We start from the raw sequence: 21,434 nt of genomic DNA, 5'->3' as shown, positions 1-21,434 counted from the left end.
GCGTCGTGGCGCCCAATTACTCTATTGAACACTGATTATAAAAGCATGGCCAAAATCATCAATTTACGAGTTAAACTGAGCCTACCGACGAGTATAGCCCCCTATCAGTCGTGCGTCGTCCCAGGCAGATCCATTTTCACAAATCTCACAGTAACCCGAGACGCCTTCGAGTACGCATCCAAAAAAGAGCTCAGCGGAGCGTTTCTCTCCTTCGACCAATTGAAGGCGTTCGACAGGGTAAATCATCCCTATTTACTCAGCGTCTTGACAGAATTTGGCTTCCCGGCGGAATTCGTGCATCTAATAGGCCTTCTTTATAACGACCTCACGTGTAGCGTAGTGGTCAACGGCACAGCGACAGCACCATTCAAGTACGGGCAAGGGATCCGCCAAGGATGCCCACTCGGGCCGACCCTTTTCATAATGTCTATTGAGCCGTTGATCACGAGCTTGGCAAACCACGAGAACATCAGGGGCCTTCCACCGGCAGGGCGTGAGGAAGTTAAAGTCCTGGCCTATGCAGACGACCTTTCTTTGTTCGTCCGGGATGCACGAAGCCTGCAGGCATTTGAGACCACCTTCTTGGAGTACGCAAGGGTCTCCGGGGCAGCGATCAACAAGATAAAGAGCAAGGCGTTACTCGTCGGCTCATGCCCCTGACACACGGGCGAAAGTAAAGTGCTTTGAAGTAAACCACTTTTGTCGCCCAAAGGGACCATATGCAGAAAGGAGTTGCGCCGATGACACACGGCACCGGACTAATGCTTTAGGTGGTTCCTCAGAAGAACGCTGAAAATAAATGGCGCTTCTTGTGCGAGCGATGTATTTAAAAAAAAAAACCTGCGCATGTATATCACTTTTAGCGTTCCCAGAACTCGAAAACGTTCGTTTTTAATGTTTGACGGCTTATATTGCTCACGTTCGTATATTTTCTTTTCTTTTTTTTTTGCATTTTAGCAGCGACCTCGATTGGTTTTACAACTATGAACAGTCGGTGTTCTGGTACCCACGTTCTTGCCGTCCTTTCTCGCGTTTGTGTCAGTGCCGGCGTACCGCGTTTTATTCATAGCGTTATTCACACAACTGTGATCACGTGATGGATTAGCGGAGTAATTAGCGGAAGCGATTAAGGAAGAGTTGCGGTAACCCTGACGCTTGTTGCTCTCGGATTTCTTGATGGTTAGATTACCGCAGCGCAGGCGAAAGTCAAACGACTACTCGCCAGAGTCTTTACAAAAGAGCGCAGAGACGCGCCTTCACATTACAAGAGCGAACAAATGCACACAACAGAGGCGACCGAAGCCAGCGCACACCCGACGCGCTTCTAAGCGTTCTTGTGGGACGCGGACCGCGTATGGCAAACACGCCGATGAGCGTCCCTTGCAGCGCACTCGCAGGTAGCGTGCGTGTTCCTCGATAAGCGAGTTGACCTTGCAGATCGGGTTTTGTAGGCACGGTGATAACAACACACACTGAAGACACCAACGTGGCGGCGCCAGTGACGTGATGCGGGCGTGCGAGAGTATAGCTACTGTAAACATTTACTGTTTAACAAATCGTTTCACTACTGAAAATGAAAACATTTTCTCTAGGGGAAGAAATCACGGGGTAACCTAGCGTTGTGACACGCTTTCTTCTATTGATCAGCTCTGCACACTGTGTGCGAGAGTACTCCCTTACTGCCCGAAAAGTAGATGCGGGATCTGCTTTTCGGAAAAGAACCTTTGCCGGAAAGGAGTTACTCCTTTGTCGTGTGTCACTGCGCCTGAACGCCTTTCCGGAAGACGTCCCCTTGTCTAAAGGACTTTAGAGTACCCGTGTGTCAGGGGTATCATTCCCGCCTGCTTCCGTGGGTGAAATTCAGAGAGTGGACACGGTGAAGGTGCTCGGCGTGTACTTCTCCACGGAAGGCGTAGCAGCAGCTACGTGGCAAAAGGCGGTTCTGAGGGCCACTCAGGCCGCCGAGCGCGCCCAGCAGTTAGACTTGACTTTGCGCGAGAAGGCCTTGGCATCCAAGGCCACGGTGTGCGCTTTCGCCAACTACGCCAGCAGAATCGGAGTCATACCGAGCAGAACGGTCTCCCAGATCAATAAACTCCTGAATGCACTCCTGTGGGACGGGAAACCGGCGCCGCTGAAGAGGAAACTGCTGCAGCTCCCCGAGACTAGCGGGGGCCTCGGCCTCCCGCACGTACTCACAACCAGCCGCATACTAGCCTTGAAGACGGCCAGATTGCTTTACCAATCTAAAGATTACATAGGAAGGAGCCTCCTGATGTACTGGGCGAGCACCAATACCAAGTTTTAGACGCCGAGCGATACACTGGGCCACACGCGGAAACCCCTTCCCCGTTTTACAAAGCGGCGGCCATAGGCGTATCTACCGGGGAGGCAAGGGGGGCGCTAGCCCCCCACTGAGAAATGCTGGGGGGGGGGCTAGCGACAATAACCACTTTCGATAGTGGTTATTGTCGGCTGCAGACTGGGAAACTAACAAGTCAGGCAAAGTTTTACTTGAACGCAGCAATAACGTCATTTTGTAGTGAAATTTGTCCCACGATTCTGCTGTGACGACTGTCCTCCGTGTGTCATGACCACGCACTGTAGGCTACCTGCGGTGCGGGCTGCATATTCCTCGCTTGTGCGTCTTGCAGTCGAGCATTGCAGAGGAGGCTATCGCTCAGCAGGAGCTCTCTAACATTACAGCAATCTGTCATGTTTTTATTTTGTCCTGCCTGGCCTGAAATTTAAAGGGGCCCTGCAACACCTTTCTTAGTTATATTGGAATAGTCTCATTATTGACGTATGACTCTTCACGAGTCATATGCCGCAAAAATTTTTCGAATCCGTCAAGTCTAAGTGGTGTTACCAAATTATAGAGATCACGTTCCGCAGCTTTCTCCCTCAACTCAACGCCGCGAGCGCGCGGAAAGCTAGGCAGCGAATCGAGGGAGGCAGCGCAGAGGAGCGAGGCTCCGCCCAAGAGCGCCGGCGGAGTTTTTTTCTTCATTTTTTTCTCTCTGACGTCTGGGCGCAACCACGTGGTCTGTGCCGCCACTTCCGGTCGGCTTTCGTCGTTCTCGTCGAGCGGAGCCGATATCGCGCGTGCTTGAAAACTGCGCGTCGGTTTGGTAATGTTGGGTGTGCACCTCGAACGCCGTAGTGTTTTCATCGCTCTGCCAACCATGGAAGCAAACCTGCGCGCTCGTTTGGAACGAATGACAGCTGAGATCGGTTTCGGCCCATACTCCGATACACCGCCTCTTAAGACGGCACTGGCAGACGACCCCGAAGCGCCGCCATTACCGGACGCCAGCATTGTCAGAGCCGTATATTCCTTCGGAGAGTTCGGCGGAGGGGCGGAGCCAACAACCGTCCAAATTTAGCGGCGGCGCTGTCCGCCATTTTGTGCCGCGGCACTGTAAGCTCGCGTTGGCGTGCGCCCGCAACGCTCCGTCTCTGGCGAACCCTTTCTTCAGCGAGTTAAGGGGCTGATATACTCCAGCGTAACGTCGACGCGCGCGCACGCTCGGCACAGTGACGCTACGCTAACAAACGTGCAGCACTCTATAGGCCAACGCGCGATGCGACTGACGCGCCCAGCGTCCGTCAACGCGCCCTGGCTGCAGCCGGCGCGAGATGCGACATGCTGCATTCCACGCCGGCGACGTTGTCCAAACTGAACTGCGTTCTGTCTCTACGTGAAGAAGGGACGCTGAGTGCGCTCAATTGCGCATGCGTCAAGGCGACGTAGTGCGTCGCGCAAGTGGGAGTATAGAGTGCTCTGTTTTCGCGTCAACTAACGTGACGAACCTAGCGTCGCCATCTCCCGCCGCCGCGGGCTGACGCGAACGCACGTCGGAGTATAACAGAGCCTTTAGAGCAGCCTCCTGCGCTGCAAGCCCCCATTGCGACGTCCGTGCAGGTCCACGATGTTCCACGCAGCCGACACGTGCACGAACAGCAGCAAAGACACACCAGGTCGGTCACAGAGGAAGCATAAATGCCGACAGCGACGTCACGGGTACAGCATCACGAGAAACCTCGGCACGAAATGGCGTCGGCGGCGCGGAAGCGCGCTGTTGCCAGACTGTAGTGCAGCAGTTGCCAGACTGGCGGCGAGATCAAAAGAGCGCCGAACTCTCCCAAAGGGAATATACGGCTCTGAGCATTGTTATCGGAGACACGCTGCGCCCGTGCCTCGGTCGGTCGTGAGAACGTGCCGACGATGCAGTTCTCAGCTGACGAGGCAACACTCGAACGGCTGCCACTCTCAACGGAACCGGCGATGGTCAAAAGCACAGAAATATTCACGTTTTCGGCACTGCGCATGGCGAAGAAAACGGAACCACGCAACTACGAGCAGACGAGCTGTCGGTGAGACCGGAACTGCTAATATTAAAGTTTGTTCGCTGTTTTTAACGCGATAACAGAATATAAACATACATATTATCTACTTATTGAACTCAAAATTAAGAACGAAAGTAATAATGAGGGTGTTATCGTGATTATAACATCAGCCAATGGTGGAACTGCCGACAATCGCGTCATATTTTGCGGACTAATACATCATTTGTCGAGAGAAGAGGGAGCGATTTTCAGCTGACTTTGAGAATTTATTGTAAATTCCAGGCCGTGCGCATCGCTGTAATATTTGGCTCGCGTGTTCTCGGGAGCCTCGACTACCGATCGGCAGCGCTTTTTGAGCATGCTCGAAAAGTGTTGCAGGGCCCCTTTAAGTAATACGCGTCGCAAATATGGGCGGGAACCAATAAACGCTTTATAGACCGATCAAACGCTCTCCTTTTTCAGAAAATTGAGTTCTTTGAAAACGAATAACATCGCCACTGCTCCATATTCAAGCTGTTGTGAGTTGTGCATGCAGAGGTGTCCATTATTTTAGTTGCGCCTAGCCAGGACAGATAAAACAGATCCCCCTTTAGTCTCCGATTAGCCGGCTTCACTTGGCTTATCATATGCTAGCCTGCAGCGATCGTAGCGGCTTGTAGCGAGGCAGTGGACTCGAGTAAATTGAGAAGCCCAGCTTTTTAGTTTGTCCCGTTAGTTGATATACCTGACCAGGGAGATGATCAGCGTCGACGGTTTTCTGGACTAAGAAGGCTGCCTACCTGCAAAGGATTGTGTCTGTTCCTAATAATGTTTATTTCTCTCTCTACCTCTTTGTCAGCAACGATGAGTTCACAAAGGGTTGTACACGCGCAGAAACAGCTCAGCATCGTTATACTACAACTAAGTATCTATCAAGTATCAAAGTATCTATCATACACATATGAATCCATCTCGCCCACTGCTATAAGCAGCCGCTGCAATGTGATTGGCGGGCAGCCTTCTTAAATTACGTTCAGAAAGAGACAATGTCGGGCTATTCCGAAAAAAAAACTGAGTTATTGTTCAGCAAAGTAATACGCTGCTTACTGTGCACACTTCATTTTAACGCCACGAGTTTTCGCAGACTTGTGACGTCGCGTAGGAATTGGAGGTGTTTTTATGGCATATTAAAAACTTTTGACGAATAGAGAAGAACCAATGACAAACAATACGCCGTTTTGAAAATAGTTCATTATTATTATTTTTTACGCACTCATGCGTACGTGGTAATTACTCGGTGGATCACTTACGCGTCATTTGTTGCGCCGTTTTACGAGCGGGCGTTGTGAGCATAACCCAGAAAATGTCGACCAATCATCAACATCTAACGACCTCTACAGAAGGAAACAATGCGGGGTAGTTTAACGTTTTAATCGCCCACATTTTTTAAAGGAACATTTCAGCTTACACAGTTTACGTAGGCTATTTAGTTGGAGGAACCGGAGGGGAGGAGTAAAAGGCCACTTCACCGCTTTTCCGTCCATCTCCCACCGAAGCTGGGAAAAGTAGGAGGGCAAGGAACGACACATAGTACGTAAATTCCTAATCATTTATAATCTTATAACTATGCACAACCAGCTCAATGTGGTTTGCTTAAGTATTATTCGACTGAACTTAGTCTTCTTCTAAAGAAATACTTTATATTAGAGGGCTCTAACTGTAAAGAAACTCGGCACTCGGCTTATCCTGAAGACTTCCGCGAAGTACGTTGCTTTGTCAGCCACATATTTTGTTTAAAAGCTTCCAGGACGCTTGAGCTTCGCCTTCAAGAGTAGAACGCGATAGCGTTCTCGGGGCTCGTGCGCATCGCCTTCTTAATTGCTAGCATGGGTTCGGCTCTTGGTGTATGCCTCAACCATGACTTGGGGAAACGAACGAGTGTGCGCGTAACATTGGCCGTTTCAAAGTATCTTATATGCCTACTGCAAGTAGAGTTGTTGAAGTGCCCACTACGCCATAATTATTCATTTTGCTAATCAGTGAAGGGCCTACTACGCGTCCGTAAACCAACACGCGAACTTACGCAGCTGTTCACTTTGTTGTTATTTTTGCTGCTGGTGATGATTATTACAAATGTCTGAGCACTTTGTGATGAGTGGGCCTTTAAATCACCCACTCGTTGAGCGATTCACATGTTTTGACGCCCGGCGCGATTCTACGCTTCTGCCACGCAATATTGCATACTTAGACACACCTTCCACTACGTGACGTCCACATAGCGTTTTTTTTTACGGATCAGTTTCAAGAAAAAGCGTGGCTCTGCGGTAAAACACCTGCATGCCACGCAGACGGCGTGGGTTCGATTCTCACATGGACCCAAACATTTTAGATGCGAAAGCATCTTATGCTCGGGGCGCTGTCCGTTCTGCGGCGTTCTTACCCATACTGCGCTTGCGAGAGTCCGACTGTACATGAATGTATTAATGTTGCAAGAAAACGTACATTTACAGTTATGTACTAGCAGAAATATTGGCTGAGACAACGGCAGACCGGAGCCTGTTCCTTCAGCACTTCGTCATTTTGCCTCTTCCAGAGAGGGTCCTCTCCTACCATACACTACCAGGCGTGAGCGCTGCCTCCGCTTCGTTTCTCCTCTCCCGTTTCTCTCTCTCCGCCACAGCTGTGCGCTCATATATAATGAGGTACGCGCTCTCTCCCGTTGCACTCTCCTTCGCAACGGCGCTATGGACGCTCGCGAAGCTGAACGTAAACGGCAACGCCGGCAAGCGAATCTCGAACCTGCGAGGCTGCGAAAGCGCGCGTTCGCTGTGCTTCCGTCATTCTCTCTCTGTACAACGGTGTGCGAAACGCCATGAACAATGTCAGAGCTAGTTGCAGCGGCAGCGCCACCGCCGCGGAGCAGAGGAAGGCTCGGGAAGCCGAACGTAAACGTCATCGTCGGCAAGCGGTAATTCAAACGCGTCGACAACCACCGTCTCATAAGTCGCATAAGAGAAACGGAAACTCGATGCGCACCTTCCGCGATGCTTTCGCATCCCACCCTGGTTGCCCGTAGGGGGAGGTGATATGTATTTTTTTATTTATTTTATTTGCGTCTTTCTCGATTTTTTGTTCAAGGACAAGATGATTTTTCGCTCGCAACCAACGACGCCGACACCGGAATTTCTGCGAAACGAGCTCTTTAACGCTTTCGCGTTAATAAGTGAGAATTAAAGGTACTAGTCTCATGACAGGTTCTTCATACTCATCGTATCTACAACGCCAAACTAAGACTGGGAAGTTTGCTGCTCAGATGATCAGGTTAAATTTGGGTGTACTGTATAAACTTCACGGTATTATTTCAAAAATGTTATTAAACACTCCTGTGTCGTCGCGGTATAGTGCGGCCCAGCCTGCACAATCTGTTTGTGCAGATTCTTCATTTATTTAAAACAAACGGTTTTGAATCTGATCAGATGTGTAGATATATATATATATATATATATATATATATATATATATACGGCAGACAGAGCGTGCGACGCCAGCCCCGCCCACTCGCGAAAGAGTTGGTACGCCACTGGCGGCGGCCGCCACTAAGTAGGTTATCGACAGAGGCACCGGCGTGCGACATCGACGGCGACCCACCTGTCCGCATCGTGGAAACGATGACGGCAAACCAGCTATCTACCGACGAAGTTCACCGACTAGACTCTTTGAAACTCGGCCAAAATAAGGTAAACCGCCACCTTCCACGCGAAACGTACGACTAAGTGGAAGAGGAAATGGCATGTCCTCGCCCCCAGGAACGCCTCCACGAGTTAGGGATCACATCCAACCCCCGATGCCCAAATTGCCGTGCGGATGAAACACAGGCACACGCGCTGTTTGAGTGCGTAGCCGCCAAGCCCGTCTGGCGCCTCGTCAACAGGTAATTCAAGATAAAGGCCCCGCCCGCACAGCACCGGAACAAAGGCGCCTTTGCCAGATTAGTTACCGTATGCACGATGCTCGTGATCTGGAAAAGGAGATGCCTCGCCGCGGCAAGGAGTGCCCCAGTCCGAGCAGCGCACCCTGCCATGAGGAAAATTAGGTTACTGTTTTGGCAGTACCTCACAGAGCAACTCGAGGCGAGTGGGGAGGAGAGCTTTGGGCGCCGTTGGCACACAAGGTTTTTCCTTGTAAGAAATGAGCAGTTAGCCCTGCCAATCATCGCGTATTAACCCCCCCCCCCCGCCCTCCGGGGCGGAGGGGGCGCTTGTGTCCTTAAATACACACAAGTCGACACTGGCGCCCAACCACTACTGCGGCAACGTCCATATCGCGTGTCTCCCGCAGAACGTCGGGTCATTAATGAGCAAGTCGACGATATGCTTCGACGCGACGTTATTCGGCCCTCGGACAGCCCATGGGCGTCTCCCGTTGTTCTCGTTGCGAAGAAGGACGGTTCCGTGCGGTTCTGTGTGGACTACCGACGGCTCAACAAGATCACTCGCAAGGATGTTTATCCGCTGCCGCGAATGGACGACGCGATTAACAGCCTGCAAGGAGCCGAATTCTTTTCATCTCTTGATCTGCGCTCGGGGTACTGGCAAGTGCCCATGGCGGATGACGCTCGACCGAAGACAGCCTTTGTCACGCCCGACGGCTTGTACGAGTTCAACGTCATGCCGTTTGGTCTGTGTAATGCGCCCGCGACCTTCGAGCGCATGATGGACACCGTTCTGCGCAACTTGAAATGGCACACGTGCTTGTGTTACCTGGACGACGTCGTGGTTTTCGCTCCGGATTTCTCCACGCATCTCCAACGTCTGCGGCATGTTTTGACGCGTTTGCGCAACGCCGGCCTCCAACTGAATCTGAAGAAGTGCCGATTTGCAGCACGGCAGCTGACAATCGTCGGCTACGTCGTGTCCAAGGACGGAATCCTTCCCGATCCGACCAAGCTTCGGGCCGTGGCCGAATTTCCCAAACCTACGTCCGTCAAAGAACTGCGCAGTTTCGTAGGACTGTGTTCGTACTTTCGACGCTTCATACGAAACTTTGCCACCATCATATCACCGCTGACGAAGCTCCTTGGAGGTAACGACCCCTAAAGTCGTGGTCGTCCGAGTGTGACGACGCGTTCGCAAAGCTCCGTCGTTTGTTGACGTCTCCTCCCATACTACGCCACTACCATCCTACGGCCCCAACGGAGGTGCACACGGATGCCAGCGGTGTAGGCCTCGGCGCTGTCCTTGCGCAGCGCAAGCCAGGGTTCCCCGAATATGTCGTGGCATACGCAAGCCGTACGCTTACCAGAGCCGAGACCAATTACACGGTCACGGAAAAAGAGTGCCTGGCGATCATCTGGGCCCTTACAAAGTTTAGACCTTATTTGTATGGCCACCCATTTGATGTCGTCACCGACCATCATGCACTATGCTGGCTGTCGTCACTGAAGGATCCCTCAGGCCGTCTCGCCCGCTGGGCACTTCGCCTGCAAGACTACGACATCCGAGTGCTGTACCGCAACGGACGCCAGCATGCTGACGCCGACGCCCTGTCGCGCTCTCCCTTGCCTGACGACAATGCCCCTTGCTCAGTATCTCACATAGCTGTTGCTTCAATCGACGTTCACACCATCGCTACCGAACAGCGCAAGGATAAATGGATCACCTCGCTGATCGACTTGCTCACTGATCCGTCCGCAACACCATCCACTCGCGCGTTGCGTCGTCAAGCCCACCATTTCGCCGTGCGCTACGACTTACTGCACCGACGCAATTACGACGCCGACGGCCGCCAGTGGCTACTAGCGTTCTGAAATATGCGAGGCCTTCCACTCTGACCCACAATGCGCGCACTCTGGGGTATCCAAAACTTACCACCGCATTCGGCAACGATACTTCTGGCGAGGGATGTACAGCTACGTGCAGAAGTTCGTTCGCTCCTGCCTCGATTGCCAACGCCGAAAACCTGCAACGCACGTGTCGCCACTAGGTCTACAACCATTACCGTGCCCTAACCGTCCGTTTGGGCGCGTGGGCATCGATTTGTACGGACCACTTCCTCTGACTTCGGCTGGTAACCGCTGGGCCATCGTCGCTGTTGACCATCTAACGCGATACGCCGAAACCGCCGCCCTCCCAGCGGCTACAGCGCGCAATGTTGCCTCCTTCCTACTACACCGATTCATACTGCGTCACGGACCACCCCAAGAGCTTCTCAGCGATCGAGGCCGTGTCTTCTTGTCGGAAGTCGTGGAAGCCATTCTCAAAGAGTGCCATGCTGTTCACCGCAAAACTACTGCTTACCACCCGCAGACGAATGGCCTAACCGAACGCTTTAACCGCACGCTCGGCGACATGCTCTCGATGTACGTCGCCGCCGATCACACCAATTGGGATGCCACTCTTCCCTTCGTCACCTACGCCTATAACACCGCCCCTCAGAGCACTACTGGTTTTTCACCCTTCTTACTGTACGGAAGGCACCCGTCGCACACCATGGACACGATACTTCCATAAAAGTCGGATCGCTCTGAATGTGCGCCTATTTCTGCCACAGCCAGACTTGCTGAGGAGTGTCGTGAGCTCTCCAAGACCTTCACTACGTATAACCAAGAGCGGCAGAAGAGCATTCGCGGTGACAACACCACTTCAGCGCCCACGTTCCTCCCTGGAGCGCTCGTTTGGCTCTCTGTACCTACCACTGCAACTGGCCTCTCTTCCAAACTACTGCCCAAATACGAAGGCCCCTACCGTGTCGTCGAATGCACATCCCCGGTCAACTACCTCATCGAACCCATAGAACCGTCTTCGGACATGCGCCGTCGAGGGCGCGACATTGTCAACGTGGAGCGCCTGAAGCCCTACCACGACCCCCTCATAGTGACTAGTTGCTAGGTCGCCAGGTGGCTCCCTTTTCCTACCCGGGGGTAATTGTAGCGAAGCGTTCGAACTTCGTAATGGGTCGTGCTCTCGAGCACCTTTTAGTGGGTCGCCCTCTTCGGCTCGAAGAGAACGCAGCTCGCGCTGAGAGTCGGCCCCGTCTTGACTGTCGCTGTATCGTCGAGTATCGTCGCCGCTAATAAACCTCTTTATACACTGAATGTACCTTGCAACATGCTTATGTACTTCCACTACTCTGGAGCGATGTATCTGAGCATTACGAGAGCACTTGTGCGCAACCCTTCCCTCCCATGAGTTATTTTGACGCTAGAAGCGCTCATTGCATTCACTGTGTAATTTTAAGTACCTATCCCCTGAGCTCCAGGGCAAATCTCACACTGCTTTGTGCGAATCATTTATTGTAAATAATGTATGTTGTCATGACGTGAAGTTGGCCTCATACATGTATCCTACAACCACGTTTCGTACAACCTCTTATTTTTATTTTTTTCATGCCTGCCAGGAACCAATTGGTGCCCTGAGTGTGATCAACGACTGTGCGTGTATAGAAATGTAAAAATGTAACGCGCTCCAAGAGGAGATGATGTATATTGTGTGACCAGTGCCTTGGGTATTGTTTGTGATTTGTTACTGGGAAAATAAACCTTCCCTTTGTGTAGCCATGTGGGGCCCTCCGGACCGGGACCAGCGATGCCGGACCTGCGGTTACCAGCGGGAGACCCTGCCGCACGTGCTGGGCCACCGTATGACAAGCAGTGCCTTATACACGGCCCGGCACAACTCCGCGGTCGCCCGCATCCGCACCGCAGCGTCGAGGACCTTCAGCATCGCCTTTGAGAACCGGCTATCGGCGATACCGGCCTGCGGCCCGACCTTGTCCTCGTTTGTGGTGAGGAGGCCATCGTGCTGGACGCGGCGTGTCCTTTTGAAAACACGCGCGAGGCGTTCACGAACACGAGAAACGACAAGGTCTCCCGCTACGAGCCCGTCGCCGCCTATCTCCGCCGACGCTACCAGCTGGTCTCGGTGGCAGCCGTCATCGTCGGTGCGTTGCGCGCCTGGAACCCCGACAACGACCGCGTCCTGCGCAGACTCTGCTCCCTACCCTACCTGCGGCTGTTCAAAAAGATCTGTGTCAGCGAGGTGCTGGCAGCGTCGCGGAACATTTATCACGTTCACGTGCGCGGCGGCCGTCAGTAGTCGCTTGCATCTATGTGCTGTGCTTCCCCCAGTGTGTTCACGTGCACCTATCATCTTTCCCCAGTGCATCTGTGTGCTCGGTGTTGTGTGGTGATCAAGTGCGTTCCCTGCTCGCACGTGCCTCCCCAGGACTGCTGTGTGTTCTCGCATGCCTCTACGCCGGGACTTCTTCCCGCCTTGGTCCAGGCCAGTTTGGTACGACCGGCTGTGCTTCTCTCCAGCCCCATTTTTCTCTGTACCAAACATTATTAAACCACAAAGTGTGTTCTTATTAGCTTAATATCTGATACGGGTCGTATTTGGACCCAACATATTAAACTTATTTTTGGAATGAGGCGGAGTGCTTGAAGCTTGCTTCACCTCTTCCACGGGTTGGCCCGGTATTGCACTATCTCCGGGATCGGCCCACTCACCCCCTCGGGGGTGAGAATATTGCTGTCTAAAATGAGTTGGAAGTGCGATTGTACTAATCGTAAAATTCACGCTGGTCTTCACCCGCTCGCCCACCCCGGCTGACGCGGTTTTTGCGTGCGCTCGCTCGCTCGCGCGCGCGGTGAATGTTTCGCTCTTCATGCAGCTCGTTGTTGGTGCGAAAGCTATTTCGTTATTGTATTTTGCAATAGGGAGGGGGATGAGACGAGAGGACAACAATTTTGGCACTCTCGACTTTTGAAAAGATCTGAAGATGTGCACAACGGAGAGAAATGAACGTTTCGATTTTCGATTTTTATTTCGCGTCTGTGTGCGTCCGTGTGGTCAGCGCTCACATTTCAAGCAACACGCATACAGCTGCACACGCAAGGATACCCTTTTCGTAGCCTTGCGCTTGATGAAACCAAAGCAAACGACGGATGAACAAATATATGAAGCCCCGGAACATGTGTTGTCATCACCAGCGCACTGGCCGAGAGCACAAATTGATCAGGTATCGAAACGTGCGGTGGGTGCCAGCAACGAATCGCCCCTGCCGCTGGTGATATCTGTGGCCCAAGTCGGCGGGGGGGAGAGGGACTGCAGTAGTGGCGAGATCGACGGCGGTGGTCCACGCAGCCTCGCAGACCTCCCAGGACTCCTGCGACGGCGGTGCTCGTAGTGAGCGTCCAAGGATCCGCGCCTGGTCTCGCAACAGGGCCGTGTTGTCTTGAGGGAACGGGATCCCCTATTCGTCCGCTGCATCGACGACGGAAGCAACGTCTGGCAATTCCGCTGATGACGCTGCACGTTACGACAAGAGCCGCTCGATGTCACTGCCGGCCATGGACAGGGAGATGGCGCACGCCGCAGGTGATGCGGTGAGGTTAGCGTTGGCAGGCGATTGCACCACTGGAGGCGGCGCGCCAGTGGGTGGAGCCGCGTCTGAAGACGGTACCAAGTTGCGACAAGGTGGTGTTGGGAGTGTCCGCTGCGGGGGTGCTGGCTCCGGTAGGGGAGGCACGGTGCTGGGACCCGGAGTGGGCCCCGAAGTGCCAGGGCGACGTGCAGCCACTCTGGCAGAGGCCTCCTGAATAAAATGCCATCTCTCGTGGTTTGTGAGACCCTGAGCCGACGGAAAGGATGCGGAGCATTGGCCGCACTGGTTTTGGGACTCCGGGGCGGGAGCCATGGGTACGCCGGCAACCAGGCAGAAGTGACATGACGGGCGTGCTGGAAGCGTTTCACCGCAGATGAGACAGCGATAGACGCGACGTCTGATGCGCAGGTCAAAATGCCGAGATGCGATGCGGCCCAGCTCCTTCACGGTGTTCTGAGTCCCCATCACGCCGCTGCAGGACCACCAGCCTCTGCGGTTCCTGAGACGCCCCGTGGGTTTTCGCCTTCCCTCCCGCATGGGCTCGGTCATCCACCACGCCATTTTGCAGGCCCGCGCCATCCTGTCCTCGATGCTGTCGCCATGGCACCGTCGTGACGCCATGCGCACTTTTTTGTACCCGGCCCTCAACTTTGCCATGCGGTGCGGTGTCCTCACCAAGACCGACTGGCGCCGGCTCGACGACGCTGTACACCCCTTGGTCAAGCGGACGCTGTACCTGCCGACCAACACATCGGGCCACTATGTCTATGGGAGCACCGCCGGCGGAGCTGCTGCCATCCACGTGGCCGCAGAGTTGAGCGAAATATGTCGCATCGACTCCGCCTTCAAACTCCTGACCACGGCAGACCGGGAGTGGCGTGACATGGCCCTCTCCGACGCCTACGCGGTGGACTCGGCGCACCTCGGCTGGGAGGCGACCCGGTCGGAGCTTGAGGCCTACCTGTCGGGCCGACGTTACTATCCTATAGACGCACCGCAACCGCGTCATGCGGTCTATCTGTGAGGTACTCGCCGCAGACCAGGACCGCGCCCTGCACGCTTAGCCGAACCAAGGGAAGGTTATGGCGTGCGTCTCGGCGGACCGCGCCAGTTCCCACTTCATGCGGAGCGGCGCCTACACCCAGTAAGCGGACTGGCGCTTCGTTCACTGGGCGCGCCTCAACCTTCTTGCCCTCAACGGCGCCGTCAGGTGGGGTCTCCCGGACCGGGACCAGCGATGCCGGACCTGCGGCTACCAGCGGGAGATCCTGCCGCACGTGCTGGGCCATTGCATGGCGAGGAGCGCCTTGCACACGGCCCGGCACAACGCCGTGGTTGACCGCATCCGAGCCGCAGCCGCCCGGAACTTCATCGCCTTTCTGAACTACCCCGTTGACGACACCGGTCTCCGGCCCGACCTCGTCCTTGTCTGCGGTGAGGATGACATCGCGCTGGACGTCACGTGTCCATTCAAGAACAAGCGCGAGCCCTTCTCCAATACGCAGAACGACAAGGTGTCCCGGCACGAGCCTGTTGCCGCTTACCTCCGTCGACGCAACCAGCGGGTCTCGGTGGCAGCTGTCATCGTCGGTGCATTGGGCGCGTGGGATCCTGACAACGACCGAGTCCTGCACCGCATCTGCTCCAGACTATACATCCGGCTCTTTAAGAAGCTGTGCGTCGCGGAACAATTATCATGTTCACCTGCGCGGTGGCCGTCACTGGTCATCCGGCGCTGCGTCTTGTGCCCTCGCCAGTGTGATCGTTTGTCACTGCGATCTTCCCTGCGTGCCTGTGTGGCCTGTCTCACGCGTTTCCCGCGCCACCCCGTGCGCTACCTGCCCCTGCGTGCCATCCCAGGACTCTGATGCGTGCTCGCGCATACATTTTCGTCGGGACTTGCTCCCGGTCTGGTCCAGGCCCGTTTAGTACACACGGCTGTGCTTATTCTAGCCCTTTTTCTCCTGAATGAATAAACATGAATAAACAAACTCTGTTCTTATCAGCTTAATATCTGATACGGGTCCTATTTGGGCCCAAGATATTAAACTTATTTTTGGAACGGGGCGGAGCGCTTGGAGCTTGCTTCACCTCCGCCACGGGTTAGCCCGGTATTGCACTCTCTCCGGGATCGGCCTACTCACCCCCGCGGGGGTGAGAAAATTACAGTATAAAATGAGGGGAAAGCGTGATTGTATTAATCGTGAAATATATGCTTTGGAAAAGTTTCCGCACGCTGGTGTTCACCCGCTCGCCCGCCCCGGCTGACGAGGTTTTTGCGTGCGCACGCTCGCGCGCGCGGTGAATGTATCGCTTTTCGTGCACTCGTGGTGCTTGCTCCAGCTCGTTGGTGTGAAAGCTATTTCGTTATTTTCTTAGTCTTTTTTGCTATAGGGAGGGGGCTGAGAGGAGAGGACAACAATTTTGGCACTGTCGGCTTTTGAAAAGCTTTGAGTATCTTGTGCACAATGCGACAAATCAACGTTTCGATTTCGACTTTTATTTTGCGTCTTTTTTCGTCCGTCTGTTCAGTTCTCACATTTCAAGCGACACACATACAGCTGCGCACGCACCAAAGTATACCGTTTTCGTCGCCTTGCGCTTGATGAAACTGTGATGATGTGGATTGTGTGGCCCGTGACGGGGCGAAGAGGGAACGACAGTTCTGCTCTGCGGTACGCCTTGGAGGAGAAGACGACGGAAAGGAAGCGTGAGCGGGGCGTGCGGCTCGAGCAGTTGGAGCGCGACACGGTTGGAACGGCAGCCGCTGGTCGGCGGTTCGGGTCGCGACATCGCCTAACAAGGCGTCCGGCAGCCTTGCGGACCTGGTGAGCCTGGCTTCCTGCTTCGGGCTGCGTCACTCAACCAGGCGTCCGGAAGCCATGTGGACCTGGTGAGCCTGTTCCCCGCTCTCTGCCCGGTGCTGACACGGAGACCGGCAGCCTAGTCTGTTCCTGGCCTGAGGTCCTGGGGCCCGGGTGGTGTCACGAGGTGGCCGCGGCTCATGTTGGCGACGGGCAGTTAACCTGCACTGCAGTGGCCTGGTGATCTACCGGCCTGCAGTGCCATCATCACCACCGCTACCACCTCGCCACGGTCAAGGCAGCGTGACTGTTGACTGCCCAAGGAGTACCGGTGACGACCGACCTCGCCGCAGCGGCTACAGGCATAACGGCGAGTAGGACAGTTTGTGTGCCGAGGCGCGTAGGACGTTTAGAATGTACATAAGGAATGCTGTAGTGTGTTGTGTGTAAATCGTCAGTTATCGGTTGTGTTAAAGTCTGCGTTGTGTGTACAGAATCACCTGACTGCCGGTTGAATTATTTCGGATCCTGGGCCCACATTACACCATCACAAACTTGGCGAGCCTGCCAGGATCCGCCAGTAACATCTCGAACGCGGAAATCGCCAGTCAGGTGTGTGCACGCAGCACAAGACGAGAGACATGGATCTGGATAAGTTAGCGGCTGTAGCAGCTCAGTTAGGCTTGTCTGGCGCGGAACTTCGCGAATGGATTGAGCGAGAGCAAGTTAGGCAGAGAGATGAGCGCGCAGCTGAGAGAGAAGAGGCCAAAGAAGCAGCAGAGAGGCAACGGTTAGCGGACGAGAGGCAACTGCAAATCCTGCAACTTAAGCTCAGGCTTCAGAAGGTGCGCAGAGTGAGCCATCTGCGGCGACAGCACTCGCACCGTCGGCAAACCCGTCATGCCTGAATCCGCAGAAGTTGCTACCGCTATTTGACGAGCGACGCGATGACCTGCATGCGTATTTACAGAGGTTTGAACGCGTGGCTATGGGGAAAGATTGGCCAAGAGAGAAAGGGGGTATGGCCGTAAGCATGTGCTTAACTGGCGAGGCACTCACTATCATTGGTCGTATGACTGCTGCGGAGGCACTAGACTACGACAGAGTGAAAAAAGCTCTGCTTCAGCGCTGCAGATTCACGGCACAGGGATATAAAGAAAAATTTCGGAAAGCCCGGCCTGAAGATGCCGAAACAGGGAAACAACTAGCAGCAAGGATCTCGAGCTATTTTGATAACTGGATTGGCAAATAACCCCGATGCTGTGTCACAGAGCAAGCACCAATCGATTTGCTTCATCTGCAACCGCGAAGGGCACAAGGCATGTGAGTGTCGAGAAACATTCACAAATTCCGAGAAATGCAAGTCATGCGGGCGCCATGGACACAGAACGTCTGATTGCAAGAACCAGGCTGCACAACAGGTGTCCTGCGTCATAGTAGAGAGTGAGGGAACGCGAGATTCTAGATCTCTCGCCGAGCCCACGAGGAAGACTTGCACTGCAATTGAATGCCGCAGGACGGAAAAGAAGCCGCCAAGGTCAGCAGCTGACTGCATGCCAGTTGTCCAAGGACGAGTACTGGGACAGGTAGCACACGTCCTTAGAGACACGGGCAGCAACACCACAATTGTACGATGCGATTTAGTTCCCCGTCGATGTCTAACTGGAAACACCAGGAAAATGGTGCTGTTGGATGGTAGTTGCAAGAAACTGGCCGAAGCGCGCATCGGGATTCATACGCCTTACTTCATAGGAGACGTAACGGCACTATGCATGAACAACCCTATATATGACCTCGTGCTGGGCAACATCCCAGGAGCCAGGGAGCCGCACGAGCCAGATCCTGACTGGGAATATCCGGACTGGTCAACCAAAGCGAACGCCGCAAGCCAGGCGCCCTCATCTAGAAAACAGGTCATCAAGAGTTTCAGCTGTTACGCGAACGAACAGAGACCTAAGCTCTCCAAGCAACTTTAGCAAGTGCTCTAAGCAACGTGGGGCCAAAGAAGACATCGTGGAGAAGAGTGCTGGTGGCCTGGCGAACAAGGGCGATGATGGCGAGAGGAAGTCGTCGATGCGCAGCACAACGACACAACGGCCGCAAGGCAGTGCTACGAGAGTGACGACGACGGCGACATGCAGCAAGACCACAAACAATTCAGCAACGGTAGGAGGAGGACAGAGGTGGCAGCCAGAAAAGCGACAGGAATGCAAGTATGGCGTGAAGTGTTTCAGAAGAAACGCACAGCACCTGAAGCAGTTTAGTCGCCCCAAGGTCACATTCTACGAACGTTCTTCAGGAGATGATGAGGCCAGAGACGAGAAAGAACCCAAAGACCGCGCCGATGGCAGAAACATCGCAAGAAGTAGCCATCATGGCAAACAACGAGCAATTGATTTTCCGGCGCTTCCGCTCGCAAAGAGTACCAAGCCTCTGGAAGACGAGAGCGACAATGTAGGCAACGGGAAGCGGGATCGGGATGACGAGCGAGTGTGCCGATACGGAAAGGCATGTTTCAACAGGAATGCCCAGCACTTGAGGAACTTCAAGCACCCACGCGCAACTAGTAAGAAGAAAAAGCAGACTAAAGTCGCATCTGAATTGCTCGAATCTTTCTCCAGTTGTGTATTTGTCATGTGTGTGTGTGTGTGTGTGTGTGTGTGTGTGTGTGTGTGTGTGTGTGTGTGTGTGTGTGTTTTCATTAACGTACTGTGTGGAGCACGAACCTTCGGACTTGTGTGAACTTGTTCCCGCTTTACAAACGCGCCTGCACTTTTGCCTACTCACCGCCTGACATGGAGTGGAATAGTTGCTCGCAACTATCTTAAGTGGGGGGTGGTGTGATGATGTGGATTGTGTGGCCCGTGACGGGGCGAAGAGGGAACGACAGTTCTGCTCTGCGGTACGTCTTGGAGGAGAAGACGACGAAAAGGAAGCGCGAGCGGGGCGTGCGGCTCGAGCAGTTGGAGCGCGACACGGTTGGAACGGCAGCCGCTGGTCGGCGGTTCGGGTCGCGACATCGCTTAACAAGGCGTCCGGCAGCCTTGCGGACCTGGTGAGCCTGGCTTCCTGCTTCGGGCTGCATCACTCAACCAGGCGTCCGGCAGCCATGTGGACCTGGTGAGCCTGTTCCCCGCTCTGTGCCCGGTGCTGACACGGAGACCGGCAGTCTAGTCTGTTCCTGGCCTGAGGTCCTGGGGCCCGAGTGGTGTCACGAGGTGGCCGCGGCTCATGTTGGCGACGGGCAGTTAACCTGCACTGCAGTGGCCTGGTGATCTACCGGCCTGCAGTGCCATCATCACCACCGCTACCACCTCGCCACGGTCAAGGCAGCGTGACTGTTGACTGCCCAAGGAGTACCGGTGACGACCGACCTCGCCGCAGCGGCAACAGGCATAACGGCGAGTAGGACAGTTTGTGTGCCGAGGCGCGTAGGACGTTTAGAATGTACATAAGGAATGCTGTAGTGTGTTGTGTGTAAATCGTCAGTTATCGGTTGTGTTAAAGTCTGTGTTGTGTGTACAGAATCACCTGACTGCCGGTTGAATTATTTCGGATCCTGGGCCCACATTACACCATCACAGAAACCAAACTACGGATGAAGAAATATGTGAAGCCCTAGAACATGTGCTGTCATCACCAGCGCAATGGCCGAGACCACAAATTGATCAGGTATCGAAACGCGCGGTGGGTGCCAGCAACGAATCGCCCCTGCCGCTGGTGCAATCTGTGGACCAAGTCGGCGGACACAAGAAAAGCACACGGACACGCACACCCGGCGCTGCACTTGAAACGAATTCTCGCTCGTCGGGGCACCACTGCATCGGTTGCGATGTGCCACTTTTGTTGTTTCTTAATTTTCGAGGGTATAGTGTACAAGTAAGACGTGGTCTCTTTTACCACGTCTTATACACCATTCCCTCCAAACATAAGAAACAACGGAAGACGCACCACGTACGCGGTGCAGTGGCGCCCCGACGAGCGAGAATTCGTTTCAAAAGGAGCGCTGGGTGTGCGTGTTCGTGTGCTTTTCTTGTATTCCTAGCAAGGCCCGGCACAAACAGCGAAACAGCGTCAAGAAGAAGATGAAGAAGAAGATGAAGCACAACAAGCGGCACGAGCAGGGACTCTTCAGCGATGCGTAGCTTGTTCGGTAAAAGCATCTGTCAAGTCAGGTAGGTGCAGGCGGCCACACGGTGCCGTTCATTTCATCAACCGCCTCTCGAAGCCCGCCCGTAACCACTTTATTCACACTTAACTCACCTGCATTCCTCCAGAAGCCCAGGCGATCGCTTATCCACTGATTTCCGCGACCTTTTCCCTGCTGCTTGTGCGGCCTCATGCCTCGCTCGGACGCGGGAGCGCCGTGCTTGGCTGGCCACGGAGCATTACAAGTAAACATGATGTTCGTGAAAAAGAAGCGCTGGCTCGTGTTCTGTGTTGCGCGTGGAATCACACTGCGACCGGCGTCGTGTGTGACGTCAGCGCTCGAGCGAGAGTACGTCCACATGCGTTTTTTTCGTGGCTTTGCAAAAGCAAGTTGGGGTTTTGGAATTCTTTTATGCAGGCAAGGAATTTTTGTGGCGCTTGGAGTAAAAGCAATGCAGTGGAGCACACGAAACCGTGCTCATTGCACACGCCTAGTTTGCAGTGCTCGGACGGGTGAATTGCTTTGCTGTTATTTACCTGGTGGTTTGCAGGACCTGTTAATGTGGTCTGAAATGTTCCACTCCAAATGAGGACCATTATTTCGTTATCGCTTGTCGGCCTTTTGGCTAAGATCAAATTGTGCCGAGCGAGCCGTTCTCTCGACCCGTTATCGAGTGTTGCCTGGGGCCCCTTTAGGCTGAAGCGGACTCCCGGGCCTCAACCGGAAAGAGAAGAAGACCCTCCTTGCCCTTGGTGCTGCCGCCTCCC

General features: G+C 54.1%; 1 protein-coding gene and 2 non-coding genes across 3 annotated transcripts; all 3 read left to right on the top strand.

The window, feature by feature from the left end:
- The first annotated feature begins 12,651 nt into the window (after window positions 1-12,651).
- Window positions 12,652-12,836, top strand: LOC119375708 (U2 spliceosomal RNA). The gene has a single exon (XR_005180446.1). It is a non-coding gene; the product is annotated as a U2 spliceosomal RNA (small nuclear RNA).
- A 1,412-nt stretch (window positions 12,837-14,248) lies between these two features.
- Window positions 14,249-20,662, top strand: LOC119375444 (uncharacterized). Its single transcript, XM_037645622.1, has 3 exons — window positions 14,249-14,733; window positions 14,924-15,388; window positions 20,563-20,662. Exons 1-3 carry the CDS (start codon window positions 14,249-14,251, stop codon window positions 20,660-20,662), a joined length of 1,050 nt encoding a protein of 349 aa, XP_037501550.1.
- On the top strand, window positions 15,665-15,858 carry LOC119375704 (U2 spliceosomal RNA). Its single transcript, XR_005180444.1, has one exon. It is a non-coding gene; the product is annotated as a U2 spliceosomal RNA (small nuclear RNA).
- Window positions 20,663-21,434: the final 772 nt, after the last annotated feature.

This window comes from Rhipicephalus sanguineus, chromosome 11, assembly GCF_013339695.2.
Source record: "Rhipicephalus sanguineus isolate Rsan-2018 chromosome 11, BIME_Rsan_1.4, whole genome shotgun sequence".
Classification (NCBI taxonomy): domain Eukaryota; kingdom Metazoa; phylum Arthropoda; class Arachnida; order Ixodida; family Ixodidae; genus Rhipicephalus; species Rhipicephalus sanguineus.
Note: the sequence above shows the minus strand (reverse complement) of the source record. Positions and strands in the feature narration are given on the sequence as shown.

What these genes read in the sequence shown, in the direction of transcription:
- LOC119375444 (XM_037645622.1), top strand. Translation starts at nt 14,249, where the DNA reads ATGGGCTCGGTCATCCACCACGCCATTTTGCAGGCCCGCGCCATCCTG. An exon ending in CCGCGTCATGCGGTCTATCT is followed by an intron (nt 14,734 to 14,923) that starts GTGAGGTACTCG and finishes CGGCGCCGTCAG; the next exon opens with GTGGGGTCTCCCGGACCGGG. An exon ending in ATCCGGCTCTTTAAGAAGCT is followed by an intron (nt 15,389 to 20,562) that starts GTGCGTCGCGGA and finishes TTGTATTCCTAG; the next exon opens with CAAGGCCCGGCACAAACAGC.